The sequence below is a fragment of the Fusarium subglutinans genome, assembly GCF_013396075.1.
Source record: "Fusarium subglutinans strain NRRL 66333 chromosome Unknown NRRL66333_c0000201, whole genome shotgun sequence".
Lineage (NCBI taxonomy): Eukaryota > Fungi > Ascomycota > Sordariomycetes > Hypocreales > Nectriaceae > Fusarium > Fusarium subglutinans.
In genome coordinates this window covers 34633-49957 of record NW_023502264.1, presented here as the reverse complement: position 1 = coordinate 49957, position 15325 = coordinate 34633, and the positions used below count along the sequence as shown (strand labels likewise).

The following is a 15325-nucleotide window of genomic DNA, read 5'->3' as shown; positions in this document are numbered from 1 at the left end:
ATACAGGAGAAACGACGCCACCATCACCAGGGCAAGTCGATCAAAATAAGAAAAGACGATGTTTGTTGATTATATATCTATGTGATGAAAATGTGTAGTCGATGGAGCTGGGTATCATGTTTCTTTCCGAATGGTGAGTTTCAACTCCTCCCTATGCAATGCCTGTCCTCTCTCCAAGTATCGAAATCCTCCTCAAAACTTGCCGAGCTCCGGTGAACATCTGCTCAACTGTGATACCAATTAAAGAGCATTCGTTGCTCGTCGCCATATCGTTAAAGCAGCAACTCCTGCGCAGGCCGTGGCGCCCAATGCAATATACAAACTGGTCCGGTCAGGCCCCTCCTCATTGCTCCGGGGGAAAGCTGTACTAGGATTTGTAGCGGCATCTGCAAAACCTACAAAAAGCTCACTGATGCTACCCCAGGTGACACTCACATGTAACGGCAGGCTCATGTTGAGTGAGGCAGTATATTGATCTGGCTGAAGCTCACAGCGTTGGTTTGTCTTGTCTTTATCGGCCTTGAGAGCAGTATAAATCGAAGGGAGCTCATCAAGGTGCGCATATTTGTTCCGCAGATCAACGATGTGCGAGAACGAGTCGGGGTCAGACGAGTCATAGGCGTAGCAAATAAGGTCGCAGGCATCTAATTTGGCCGGGTTGTCAAGGATTGCAGGCTCCAGCTCTCCAAGCTCTTCCAGAATGAGGTACACTTGCTTTCCGCCAGGCAGCTCGACACTGTTGACAGCGCGGCGTGGCTTGATGGTCGGATGGTAAAGACCATCAAATGGGCGGTTGAGAAAAGAGTCGAGGAGAGCGGATTTGCCTGCTCCTGATGCACCAAGAACGTAGCAGAGGACCACGTTACGCTCAACCCGACCAGGACGTCTTCTTCTCTTACGAGGCTTGGTTATCTTGAGTGCCGCGGTGATTGGTTCTTTGGGATTCGGAGGCTCAAACCCCAGATACGCGAGATATTCAATAGTTGTCTTGGGCTCGATAAATGTTGTCATACTCCACTGAGCCAGCCAGCCCTGTAAAGTGACATGCCCAGCTTCATTCCTTACAGTTGAGGAGGGGAATGATGAGTCGGTCCAGGAACTGGGAAGCCCTGGAGCTGGGGCAAATAGAGCCTCGAGTTCTTGATCGTTGAGACCACCATCATTGTCCTTGTCAAATAGCAGGAAGAGATCAACAAAGAATCTATAACCGGCAGGACTCAACTCGGCCGACGAGTACTCTGGAACATCGAACTTGGGTCGAATAAACTTGTCCTCGAGACTGAGACTATCGGTATAGTGATATTTTCGAAGGATGATCCAGATAGTCTCATGGCGACCCTTCTCAGCATAAAGCTTATTTAATTGCAGGAATCCTGGCAGGTCAATGCCTTTTTGTAACTCGGACGTGGGCAACGATTTCGAGATGCTGAGTTTGATATTATCTAAATCGTCCGCTGTCAGAGGTTTATCGAAACAACGTGCTTGGAAGTCTCTCATTTCTTGCTCATTGAGATACCCGTCCTGATCTTTGTCGCAAAGATAAAATATGCGCCTCAGAGCATCAACGCACAGAGGCTTGAGATGCCCCTCCTTGTAGTCAAATAGAGGGGCAATCGGATGAGTTACGGCCTTTTGACAAAGGAAAAAGACTTCGTTTACGTTTCGATGGTCTCGAGCGCTGGTGCGGATGCAAGAATCGATCTCGCGGAATTCGGCCATCACAGGTAACAATTCCTCCTCGACTACCTGAGGTGTGGTGCCCTGACCAGCCAGATCGGATTTGTTGGCACATAATACGACGGGGACGTTGACGCCGAGGGATCGGAAGTATGGCATCCAGAACAGTGCTACCCTTTCGTAGCTGTAATGATCGGCATAGACGAGAAGGATGACATTGCACTTTCGGATCTCTTTGCGCAAAGTAGTTCGGTCTTGGGGGCGAGCTGAGGTATCGACGATCGTTGTTGAGACATTCTCGGGCGTACCAATACTAGGAGGAATAGTGATTTGAGGAAGGACGGGCTGGATTTTGTTGTTGACAAATTGATCTTTTACGAGAGAAGCGATGAGGCTCGATTTGCCGGTGCTTTCATCACCGCAGACGCAGATGCGCACTGCACAAGGAAGGTTAGTCATTTGAGCAAGAAGTTGTTGTTGGATTGAAGAGCTCGCAGTGGAGTTGGAGGCCAAGTTAGTTGGGGGTTGTTCGTACCGGCGGCCATGATGGAGGTATCTATTATCGGAGTCTTTGGTGAAAGTATGTCGTCATTAAGGTTCCATGCCCAAGAGGGTTGGAACGGTGGTCTGCTGATATCGTGGGTTCGGTAGGTCGATCGTGGGGAATGAATGAATCAATGAATCGTAGCGGCGGTAACAGCAGATAGAGGTGGCAGCAGTTGAATTGGTCAAATTGTGAGGATATGGCGATCGTTTAGAGATGCTTAAGGGACAATCAAGTTGGAGAGAGCCACGAAAGAAAGAGTCTTGCAGAGAAGATCATCCATCACCTCAGGCCATGTCTTAATTTTTATATGAGAAACAAAACAAGACGAGACAGAAAGAGCGGTGCAGAGCAGAGTAGAGCAAAGCGCAGCACAGCACAGCAGATCAATGCAGAGAAGGGAATAAATTAGGTACAGCAGCCAATATGCAGCTAGTAATTCAAACCAAGTGCCAGACCTAAAATTGGAGTTTGATGGCAGACAACAAAGTGATGCGATGAGCAAGGATTGGATGGATTGAGGGACGATCAATTAAAGATGCGTCCCGCTTTCAGTGAGTGTGTTGTCATGAACCGCCGCCACCGTACAAGCCTGAGCTTTCAGGGAATAACAACCCCACATTCCAGGTCCTGGGAGACGATGGTAGGCTGATACCGCCTGTAAGTTGGCGCCTATGTACTCTCGGTTCCTGTACAACTCATCCATCTCGTCACTTGACGCCCGACCTGCTAGGTATGTGCTCGGTTCGAGTAGAGTAATGTTGGTCGAATATCTAGGAAATGAGCAGATCCCATCTTTCAATGTAATAGGGTGAGTCCAACACTGGCGGTGGACTAGATAAAGATGCGATTGACTGGATACATTTGTCACGGACCAGTCCATGACAAGTCTTGTTCAGAACATCCCAATCTATACCCAACCTATCAAAGAATTCAGTGGATAATATCCGTAGAGTGACGCGACTAAAGCCTCTCGTACCATGGCAATTCCCACCAGATCTGAATCCGTTTATACACTGGCACCAGCAAACGTTTGGAGATATTAATACAGTTTGTACAGAACCTCTGAAGACCCAGCCGACAGTATCACTGATGTTACTGGACCTTGATACTCAACGGGAACCGTTGCGCCACAGAAGCCCTGGTTCCAATCCGGAAACCTGGGACATTCAAGTCGATGCATCGAAAAGCGCGCATAGTGAAATACTAGTGACAGAAGAAGTATGTATTCCGCCAGCCAGCCTGTGCAATGGCTAAATGTCCCGATATTTAAGTCACATCCAATAGTAAGACTAAGGTATCTTACATTAACTTAGGTAGGTAGCCCTTCAGTCTGGAACCCTGGCCGTTGCAGTACAGCGTTTTCCCCAGTTTACCCCACACTATCGTCTGCCTGTAGCTGCGCCTGCGGCTTCCGAGTCCGTTGATCCAACCCCAATCCTCTGTTCTCATCCTCACCCAGTCCTCGGCTATATTCTCCCAGCCTCACAAGTCAACCTCTTCTACCTGCTGTGGTACCGACAAGTCAACCGATTTCTAGGCATAGGACTCACCGAGTCTTGCTATCCCAGGGCAATCCTTCGCTCTCCAGTGACGTATAACACCTTCCAATTCCGAACGTCGACCGCTGTGCCTTCCGCCATTCAGCCCCCTCCGCCTCTCGCCTCCACCTCCATCCAGTAGCGACTAAATATCGTGATACCTTTATTCGATCTGTCAATTCTAGAGCTCATTGGAATTATACAAGCATTCTTTAAACCGCCGTCATGTTGTACGTCCACTCCCTCCCCTCATTGTATACAATCTTCTCATGCGCCGGCGTTTTCGCATCGGCTGCTCTACATCTGACACAGACTGACACCATGAAATTCCAGTGTGCTACCTCCCCCGCCACGATATCCCACCATGGGGCCTTATGGCGCCGGTGGTATACATCCTGTTCCCATGATAGAGACAAACAACACGTTATCGAATCCGGCGGGTCCCGAATGGCAATTCCTTGTTGGAGAAGGTAGACAATCACGCTGTATGCTCTCGCGGTATCTCGACTTACGTAGTGAAACCCAGGCACGTATACATTGAAAGAAGACTTACATCTTGCGACACCTCCGCCCCATCCTTCCGAAGCCACCGTCCCGAACCCCAACCCGCTGTCGACTCTTCCGCAGCCTGCCAGCGCCGGTACCTCGGTCTCTCTCATCGCGCTTGAGAGTCGTCCGGCTCCAAACTTTCTGTATAGAGGAATCTCTTCGACCACCCTCGCCCTGAGTGGCGCGCCATCTAGTATTCAGGAGCATCCCAACGAGGGCCGCTACTCTGCCGAAGGTGGCAAGACGAGTGAGGAGGGCCGTACCGGTTCGACAAGTGATGCTCAGGCTACCTCCATTACCATTGGTTCTGCACCTGCTTTTGGCGAAGGCAATGCTTTGCTCACCCAGGTGCCGACCAAGGATGTGAACAAGAAGAGAAAGCCCAAGAACAACATGACAAAGAGCAACTCGTCTTTCATCTCTCGCGTTATCGTCAACGAAAGCCTGTCTAAGAAGCTTACGGAGCGATCCAATGATGGCCTCTTTGCTTTTGCAAACATCAACCGCGCCTTCCAGTGGCTTGACATGTCATCGTCGTCAAAGGTTCGTGCCGCCGCGTAACGGGGCCATCCTCGGACATCTTGACTGACATCACGAGTAGCAAGACTATTTGACCAAGATTCTTTTCACGAAAGCGCATTGTCTATGTCACGATGTTAATGTCCATACAAAGAGCGTCTCGCATCTGGATGTTATAATGGGCTTCTCAACTGGAGAGGTCATCTGGTGGGAGCCGATCTCGCAGCGATATACACGACTGAACAAAAACGTAGGATGGTGCTCAGGATCTAGTATTCGACAAGCAATCCGCTGACAGCATATCTTAGGGCGCAATTAATGGAACCCCAGTTGCGGCAATTCGATGGATTCCAGGATCAGAAAACCTATTTCTAGCTGCCCATATGGATGGCTCGCTGGTCGTATATGACAAGGAAAAAGAAGACGCCCAGTTCAACCCCGAAGAGGAAGCGATTAATGGAAACGTGAATGGGACGAGCGGTGAGCTGTCAGATGCTAGCAATGGCGGAGCTCATCACAATTCTATTCGAATCAACAAGTCAGTGCATTCCAAAAATCAAAAGGTCAATCCAGTTGCCGCCTGGAAGTTATCCAACCATCGAATCAACGCCTTCTCCTTCTCGCCTGATAACCGACACTTGGCTGTTGTGTCCGAGGACGGCACGCTAAGAATTATTGACTATTTGAAGGAAGAGTAAGTTGAAGTTCCTGGCACCTTATCTTGTTGAGAAGCTTATCTGACTGGGCTGTAAAGGCTACTGGATGTGTTCTATTCCTATTATGGAGGACTGACATGCGTTTGTTGGTCCCCAGATGGCCAATACGTATTGACTGGTGGACAAGACGACTTGATATCAATATGGTCACTGTCAGACTCGGCTCTGGTAGCCAGATGCCAGGGACACCAGTCTTGGGTATCAGCCGTTGCCTTTGACCCTTGGAGATGCGATGAGCGAAACTATCGTTTCGGCAGCGTGGGAGAAGACGGACGTCTTTGTCTGTGGGACTTCAGTGTCGGCATGCTTCACCGACCCAAAGCGGTAAGTGCTAACACCACCAACATCGACAATGGCGGGAGATGTGATGCTTCACGACATTGCACTATGGCATCTTTATTCTACGCCACGTCGTCTACACGACTCGATAGCTAACAGTATCTCTACTATAGCAATCCGTACGACACCGTGGATCTGTCTCATCGCGCTATACGGCTTTGCAGCGGGCTGAGACGGCCACCACGTCCAACTCAAGGTTGCGATCAAACTCAAACCTAGATACCGAAGACGAGGAAATGGCTATCGCACACCCTGTGGAGCCGCGGGCCAGAATTCCTATGCTTCCTCCCGTACTTGTAAGTTTCAATGCGAGGGCCGATATGTGATAGCTTCAGGTTGCAAGGTGTGGTAAAACTGACGGTGAGACAAACAGAACAAATCAATTGATACCCACCCAGTGTGTTGGCTGGACTTCACAGAGAACGCTATCATGACGAGCTGCAAGTCAGGTAAGCGACACCAAGCCAAGCTTCGAGTTGATCTTCCGGTCCGATTGGACTGTTGAGATCAACGATCGCTTGTTCATGGCATACACATAACATAAGTGACAGACAAGCTGACATGTGAATCTCCGAAAATAGGACATATGAGGACGTGGCTGCGACCTGGATCGGAGCTTACGGCACAGACGAAGGGAGCAGAAGCCCCGGGAGCAACATCATGATAAACGGATACGGAGGTACATGTTGATGAGCGATAAAAGCCTTGATGGGCTTGTTACAAGGGCGCTGGCGAATAGAGCTTTTTGATGGGTTTGTTGGCCTCTTTGTTTTGTGATGAGCCTGTAAAGCGAGATCCAATAACTGCTATACGCAAGGGGGAGTGGTTGTTGTCGTTCGAGTCATTGGTTGATTCCAGGGTTCGATAGTTTGAATCTGATGTAAGTATACGGATACTGAGACCGGAAATCCACCTCGGATCTTGTTTATGAGTGCAAGTTTTTAGCCCAGGATCCAATGTCAACAAACTATTTGCCCCTGGCAGCTAAGGAACTTGCTTTGGGCACCGGCCGGGATAGGTAGTCAAAGAGTCATATAGCTGTTGGGAAACCGTTTTGGGCTGTCTTGCAGGAGTAATGAGTCGGTCCTATCAATCAGACGTCTCCGTCAAGCCCACATGGCGATGGAGGCTCTTCGGTGATACAACGAGTTGCCGTGTTTGAGGCCCACAATGGCTGCAGGACCCTGATTTTACGGATAGATGTTCGAATTTTTAATCCCTCCGAGAGATACCAGTGGATCTCCAGACACTAGACTAGCGCACGTAACGATTACATACATCCAATTGCTGCACGTTTCTAGATAAGCAGGAGGCTGAGATATCTCTCGTGTTAGTTAGCGAGAGCTGTCAGATTTGCGAGAATGACGAGAGATTGTATTGTGCTGAAGCATCCGAGTGTCCGTTCCGTAAGAGACAGCGTCGAGAGACGCGCATGCAGCTGCGTAACCATGACAATGCGAAATACTGCCATCTCATGTTATCAGATCTTGATATCTTGTTCTCAGTCGACGATCTTCAAAGAATTTCCAACCTGAGCCACCAATCGATTATTTGTACACTTGTGCACGCACACTAATGCGAGCTTATTGTACGCCCGGTGCTCATCTACCGAGTCGACGGCGCCCGTGCATCAAAGCAAGGACCAGGTCCTGTGGAAACGTAGCTTGAACCTCAAACGCAGAGGGTTGAATCGATCACTAGCAATAATAGCTGGTTATCACGTCTTGACGTGGCTGGCTGGACTAGGGACAAGCATTGAAAACCATCCTTGCAAATCGGGAAAAGGGAGGGGCTACTCAGCCCACTAAGACGGCCGTTGCCGAACCAAACCTGATGGACAAGGGCCAGCCAGGGCAGACCATCATGCGGTGGCTGGCTCGCCTGACGGCGTGTGGTCAACATTGGAACAATGCAGAGAGGTGTAGATATAAGCCGATGATATCTATAGATCGTGAGAATCATGAAGTCACAGTATTCCAAGAGGCTTCAGCTGACTATTGCCGGAACTGGTTATGGAGCATGTATCATGAACTTGTTGCGCTGTCATGAGCTTCTCATGAGAGGTCATGATGAGATTTGCTGGATGTTACTTTGGCTACCGGTTTGATCTTTGAACTTGCGGTGACTCGTTGGACAGTGAGAAATCATTACTTGAGCACTTAGGTTAGTAGGGTGATTGGCTCGGGAAACAAATTGTACATCTGTGTTGTGTCTGATGGGTGTTTGGCGTCTATCGGTCTTGGATTTCCGGGCCCCGTCTGCAGCAAATCAACCAACCAAAAGCTGAGCTGGAAAACTTTTACGCCTGGCGCGGTGATCACAGAGCTTGCGTACTTTACAAGGCTGATTGCTATCATCCATGTAACAGGTCCGGTACGGTAAGGTACTTGGGGCTCCCAAATCGAAGGCCCAATTTTCGAGAATAAAAACCGCAACAAAAGACCCCATCGAATGTTTCCGCTAGGCTTTAGCGAAAATGTGTTGTCTTTGGAGCCTTGAAAAGTTGAAACCCTATGTGATATGCCAGGACACAAGAGGTAACCCGAGCTGCCGAGGTGTAATTACCTGAGGCGGCTTTGATGGCACGCCGATGCAGAGCCGTTGTATCTCCGTAACGTGCATATCGACGCCGGAATCTGGAAACGATATCCTTCATGAGATAAAGTTTGAGTACCTGAGGCTGAACTGATGTGGCACCGCCACGGACAAACTGATTAGCCCAAAGAGATACAACCGAACTCATGAGTGGTCTTAATGAGCTAGATCTTCTTGTCGGCGACCCGTCGTTTCGGTGCTTTATCAACGGGTATAGGGGCCGTCGACGGGCGCTTGTTCAATGGAGCTGACTGAGCCAAGCTGAAGCTAGCTCATCAGATGCGACATGGATGCTGTCAAAGTGCAATGCATAATGCAGGCAGGCAGCCAGGTCAAGCTGCTTGACTGAGAGACACAGTCAATGGTGTCTGAAACCGCACTTGTAAAAAGCGAGTTCGTATTTGTTCCCGGTCCCAGTAACCGATAGTCAGCAAGGACTGTCAAGAGAATGGCCCCTCACCATATGCATACATAGTTCAGACTGTTCTCGTTTGTCCGGCTAAAGGTGACTCTGGATTCTGCCTTCCCTGGCGTGATTATTGTGATCTAGATCGAATCACCGTACTCCGTATATTCGACATGTTTACCCCAATAGTGCTGGTATGAAATAACCTCAGAGAAATTCCGGGACAGGGGCCGTTCCGTTCAAAGTCTGGGGCCTCCCAATCGAGACCTGACTATTTCCAGCTTTCAGATGCTCAGTCCATCTCGGTTGGGTATCATGACTTACTAGAGGCAGAAGGGTGTCGCAGGAGTGGTCTCGTGTCGTGCCCCCAATTCTAGAACTGCATGTTCCGTATTTGCCCAGTGCATGTGCCAATCATTGTGCTACGGCTGAGAATCATATGGTAAGTAGCAATTACTGCCGTGCGTGCGAAAGATCACCAGAATAGCAAGTAAGTTTCATCAGACAGCTTGTATGGCGACAAAGGCGTCAGTTCAGTTCCCACGATGGGATAATGTGACAAATATGGTTGGCCGAGAGCCTCGTTTCGTGATAAGCAACGACCCGATAGCGAATATTCAACCACGACAGAAAACATCCCGTGCTATGGCCGGGCGCCACAACAACATGCCTGGCAGGCTATGTACTTATCCTGGCCTGAGAAAAGGACTACGTAGAGATTAGCGGAGCCGCAAGAAGAATAGACAAGATAGTTTCGAGATTGCAAGTCATTGCCAAACTCGATGCATTCCTGGCATGACTCCCAAGTCTGTGATCCCGCCGTTTGCAGAATTCATTCTTGTCCTTGAATCAAGGTCGAACAGCTCGAAGGATGAACCAAGGAGTAGTTGGTCCTGGTTTGGTATCGAATCGTATTGGGGGTTGCGGCGTGGGGGTCGTAGAGGCTGTCGGCCTCACCTCAGTTCTTCGATGAGGTACGTACAGTACATTTGCCCGTTCCACGATAATAGACCGGCTTTAATGTCTCTGACTCGAGGCATCGTGACATCCATTGACTGGTGATGTCGGAAAGAGATAGGTAGTATGTATAGATTTACTGATTCTCAGGGATAACGACACCTGTTATGTACGGGCAGGTAGTAGTTAAGGTGAATGGAAGTAATGGAACTGTTACGGTTTTGTCGTGCTGAATTGGCTGTGCCTTCCGAATCGTATCCTAATTGGAGAAGTCCTCAACAATGACACCATTTGGCAGGCGCACACCTCATGGATGCTGACCCTGCCGTGGCCAACACAAAGGTTTCTCTTAGAGGGCCATACCAATTAATGATTTTCTGAAATGAAGCAATTCCAATCATCGTCATCTTTTTATTTAAAATGGAGATGCTCAGGTACTTGCGGATATTTATCTATCTACCACCATCATCAATTCTCGGCGTTACGACGCCACGCAGCACAGACGCCCGGCACAGCGTTGAACCTGCAGGGCAAAAAGCTTCCATCAGGCTTCGATAGCACAGCACGAATCGTCCCGACTCATGCAACAAACCAGCCTCAAGCACTTCGGCGGCGTCTCCGCCCCACTATCCCTTGTCCGTTACAGGACCTCAAACGTCTTGGCCTTGCTCAGCATTGTACTTGAGTGTCTTGCGTGCTCTGGCCTAACCACAGTGGTTCTCGCTAGTAAGACAAACGAGGCCGAGACAAATTACAAGCAGCCTGGTCTTTTGGGACCCTCTTATCGGCGATGAAAGACCGCGATACATTACCTATCTCAAATTTGATGTCCAAGGCGGCTTGTTGTTGACGTTTCGTCGTTTCCCGTTTCCTCCGGCCCGCCAACATCCGACGCCCGTTTACCATCGCAACCTTCCGGCACGTACGATGTACGAAGAGATGATACATGACACTTGCAGCCAGATCAGCAGGGCAAACCTGTCCTGTACCGTAATTACCGTTACAGCACAGCACTTTCCTGCGTCAACCGCGCCATGTCGGCTTTGTGTACGGTAACTGTGATGAAGCTGTCGGCAGGGCAGAATAGGCCTTGTTATCAGTTATCACTACCTCAAAGAGGCTTGGACCATGCCCTAAACGAAAGCATTGCAGGGGTGGTATCACTGAGCGGAGGGATTGCCTGGTTCCAGTCTGTTTCTGTCTCTGAGAGAGGACATCCGGCTGGTCATGATCAAAGCCAGAGAGATGCATACATCAAATGTCATGCTAATCTTTTCTATTCTCTCCAACTTCTTTTCATTTTCCCATGATCTTTTTCAGGATTCACACGCAATTCAAGCTCCACACCCCTGCGACTGTAAAAGAAGGATCATTGTCGCCCCCGATCACTGTTGTCCCATCTAACTTGTTCCGTCTGCTTGTTGCCCGTAGCCTCTCCATCATTACCCATATCTTTTTCCATACATACATGCCAGGTTCATCTGAATGAGAAATCTTTAGTGAGACCGACACGGTGGGCGTCTTATCAGAACAGGACCCTCTTTTTCAACTTTTACATATCCAGATATCGCATCAAATCGCAATCCTGACTCCACCAAACGCCGCGCCGCTTGATCTGCTCTGCTTCGCGCTATCGTCTTGTCGCCTCCCATTGCATGGAACTTCCAAACGCAACCCTTGTTTAACCTGACCCTCGTGGGTTTGGACTTTTCCTGATCTCACAGCCCCACTCAACTTTTCTAGAGGCTGTACCGTCCGTATCCACACATCCCGCCGACTCGTGCGTGGCTTGCGCTGTTGCAGCAGCTCGTCACCTTGCGCATTCGCTCGACTGAACTTAGCCGTGATCCTAAATAAAAGCGTTCCGTCTCCTCCAATTTATTCTTCTTTTCCTTCTAGTTCCCCTTCTTGGCATATCACCAGCCAATTCCCCCTTTTGCCCCCCCCTTCCCATGCTGCTTTGCAGCAAATCACAACCACTTATACGACACAATACGTTATCATGCCGTCCTTTAAGCCCTTCGCTTCAGTGACGGGGCGTAACTCGTATAGTCTTTTCGATATTCGGTATGATGATCCTCAGCCATCACTTGATTCAGACTGCTTACTGACTGCGCCTATTGTTCAGCCTAGACAGCGATTTTATTGTCTTCCGTGGAAGTGACCACGAATCATCTGGTCAGGTTCTCAAAGGCACATTAGTCTTGTGTCTACAAACATCCCTGAAAATCGAAGATGTTAGACTGCGACTTGTTGGAACTTTGCGCCATACGTAAGTTGTTCTATGACTCGTCTTGAAGATCAATTTCTCTAGAGGAAAGCGACTGACTCTATGCAGCTGGGCTGATCCCAGAGGAAGCGCTCCTGGTGTTTCGGGCCAAAAGGTTGACAAGACGCAAACGATACTCGAGCACCGATGGGCGCCTTTTATCGGCACACACGGCAAGAGCATGACGCTCCCCGCCGGTAACTACGAATGGCCGTTCGAATACACGCTTCCCGGCAACATGGCTGAGAGTGTTGAGGGCATTCCCGAAGCATCCATCACATACAGACTCAGGGCAACCGTCGGACGCGGAAAACTTGCATACGATCTGCACGCCAACAAACACCTTCGAATCATCCGAACATTAGAGCCAGGCGCCCTGGAATTCCTCCACGCCATGAGTGTTGAGAACATCTGGCCCAACAAGGTTGACTACTCCATCATCATCCCCCAAAAGGCCGTAGTATTCGGCGGCTTGGTCACAATGGAGATGCGATTCACACCCCTACTCAAAGGGCTCGAGCTGGGCGATATCACGGCACGGCTGATGGAAGTCCGCGAGTGCTATGTCCAAGGATCTGGCTCAGGTTATGGCACTAAGGAGCACCGAACAGAACGTGAGGTCTCGATGTGGAAGTTTGAGGTTTCGAGAGAAGAGCACTGGCAAGATATGATTGAGGATACTGGTCAAGAAGGCTGGGCGGTAACCAAAAAGCTGAACTTGCCTAAGAGACTTCGCCAGTGCGTTCAAGATCTGAACCACCACGGCATCAAGATCCGTCACAAAATCAAGCTGACCGTTGCTCTTTGCAATCCCGATGGTCACATTTCTGAGGTAAGATGATGTTCGAAAGTGCGATGAGTTCTGGTTCACTAACATTTCTCGCAGCTTCGCGCAACACTTCCTGTGTCAATTTTTATCTCACCCAACATGCCTCTCGATGAGGAGGGTAACCTCGTCGACCAGTCACCAACCACACCTAACAACGAGCGAGAACTCTCGACGATTGCTCCCCCCGGATATGGAGAGCATGTTCTTGATCAGTTGTATGAGGACGTTGACGTTAGTGGCTTCCAGACGCCCGGCTTTCAGTCGGGCGTCAACAGTCCCTTCTACGCACAGTCACGAGCAGGCTCGAATGAAAACCTCGCAGGACTTGCCCACAGCCTACCTATCACACCTGCGGCACTTTCATCTCGATTGGCTGATGTATCGCTGGATCCTTCTCGAAGAACGACCTCGTCCACTTCTCTGGGCTCACTAGGCACGCCTGGCTTCATGTCCCCCACGTCTGCACCCCAAGGCCTAGCTCCGAGATCGGAACCTGCGACCGCAGCACTCACCAGAAGCAACAGCTCCGAAGACTCATCACGCAACTCTGCTGAGCACATCGATCTCGATGTCTCTGATTTGACTGAGCTCAACAAAGTCCCTAGTTACCAGACAGCTGTCAAAACCCCAGCTCGCTCACGTGCTGGTACTGGGGACCTGCTTCTGCCCGATTATCAGACGGCGCTGAGCGCTCCTAGGACACCGCCTGCTACGGATTACCCAGCAGATCCTCTGGGCACAATATCCGAGGACCAGGACGGTGAGGATCATACTCTGCATATATCGCGCCCATCCAGTTGGATTGGCAATGGCCGCGCTTACACGGATGATGCCTCAACCTACCGAAGGATGCATCCCTCGCAGAACCGGAATCAAGTTGTCTAGATAGGCAGCTTGACTTACCTTTTGTTTCTTTGTACACACATGGACGTCGCTTGATTGGGTATGTTTCATAAGCCTCACAGGGCTTGCCGGTGTTTTTATGTTTTCAATTATGGGAGGCCTCGAATCATGGGAACTATAGATAAGGCGTACTTTTGGTGACGAGCTCTTTGGCTCGGATGATATTTACACAATATTAGGCCCAGAACAATGCACAGGGAAAACGATGGATGAAGGATGACACTTGTATAATTAATACCCTTTCAGGATATGATAGCAGAGAAGAAATGAACAAATTGTTCAAGGCATATTCAGACTGAGTAACGACCAGTAAAATCTTTTGGCATGAAGTTGACATGGAATTACAGAAACTGATATCTTGAGATGATAAATGGTTACTATTTGTCGATAATGACATAAGGGGCGCTTGTGACTTGGTGGCGAGTGAAGGAAATTCTTGGGCACTCGGTGACATCCGAGCAAAAGCTTGTTGGACTGTTTAGTGCGTGTTATTAACTCGATCTACCGGCGATGGTGGTGGTGTGTTGGCACAACTGTTATCGAGAAGGATTGGAAGAACTCGCGTGAGTTTGGTGAAGAAGAGGTCGTCTTGGTGATGGAAGCTTGCTGTGGACAAGACAATTTATGTCTGTAAGAGATCCTATTCCATACTTTATACTTTATAGTGTCATTTTTAGAAAAGATATAACTAGTAATTGTATCATGATCAAGGGATTGATATTTCGAGAGAGGGAGCCAAGGCCAAGCTTTGAGACGGGCACACAATTCGTTGCATCTATACCAAGCTTGTCCTAGTCAAGGTATCGGTGCGACACAAGCAAGGGGGTGTAATAAAACTTAGACTAGGACCTCTATCTTAGGTGACAAAAGTCTTCAGATCAGCTTAGATAAATTTAGTATAGCTTTAGTATAGCTTTGGTGAATCTTAGACTCAGTAATTTTGGCACCTGAATTTAACGTCAGAAGTCTTCTTGCACCCCGAGGACAAGTTCAAGGGACCACGCCCAGAGTTTGCGGCAGTTGAAGGGCGATTGACGTCATGACCTGAGATGAGATATCTATGAGGGCCTGGTGATGGGTTTATCTTGGTGTTCATGGCAGTCTCGACACGCTATGACTGTGAGGGTTAAGGGATAGATTGACTTGCCGCTAGTGACTGGATTCTCGGAGATTTGATGCAACGTGATCAGCTTGAAGAAGAGGAGAACGAGCATCTGTTGATGCTGGTGCTGGTGCTGGTGCTGGTGATGATCCTTGGATAGCTGAAACTGGAGCTTTTGAGGGTATACAGAGACTACAGAGTGTATTGCAATGTTGCATGAGTACGATGTACCACTTGAAGGACCCGGCTGCATCAAAGGATACCTACCTACACTTCATTAATATCTCATGTTGGAGCTCTTTAAAAACAGGATCTCGAAATGGCTAACTTGTACTAAAATATATTTCTCTCGTACCTTTTCTCACCGACTTAGCACGGT

General features: G+C 49.1%; 3 protein-coding genes across 3 annotated transcripts; 2 read left to right on the top strand and 1 right to left on the bottom strand.

Moving 5' to 3' along the window:
• Positions 1-240: 240 nt before the first annotated feature.
• Positions 241-2222, bottom strand: FSUBG_11061 (mitochondrial Rho GTPase 1; the record flags this gene model as incomplete). Its single annotated transcript, XM_036675704.1, has 2 exons — positions 241-2114; positions 2213-2222. The coding sequence occupies 2 exons, from the start codon at positions 2220-2222 to the stop codon at positions 241-243; spliced, it is 1884 nt and encodes a 627-aa protein (XP_036533458.1).
• Positions 2223-3987: 1765 nt separating this feature from the next.
• FSUBG_11060 (putative WD40 repeat) lies at positions 3988-6424 on the top strand (the record flags this gene model as incomplete). The annotated part of the gene is made up of 8 exons (XM_036675703.1): positions 3988-3992; positions 4096-4232; positions 4289-4854; positions 4913-5080; positions 5139-5524; positions 5585-5870; positions 6050-6181; positions 6335-6424. 8 exons carry the CDS (start codon positions 3988-3990, stop codon positions 6422-6424), a joined length of 1770 nt encoding a protein of 589 aa, XP_036533457.1.
• Positions 6425-11845: 5421 nt separating this feature from the next.
• FSUBG_11059 (ROD1-O-dinitrobenzene calcium and zinc resistance) lies at positions 11846-13826 on the top strand (the record flags this gene model as incomplete). The annotated part of the gene is made up of 4 exons (XM_036675701.1): positions 11846-11910; positions 11972-12115; positions 12182-12944; positions 12999-13826. 4 exons carry the CDS (start codon positions 11846-11848, stop codon positions 13824-13826), a joined length of 1800 nt encoding a protein of 599 aa, XP_036533456.1.
• Positions 13827-15325: the final 1499 nt, after the last annotated feature.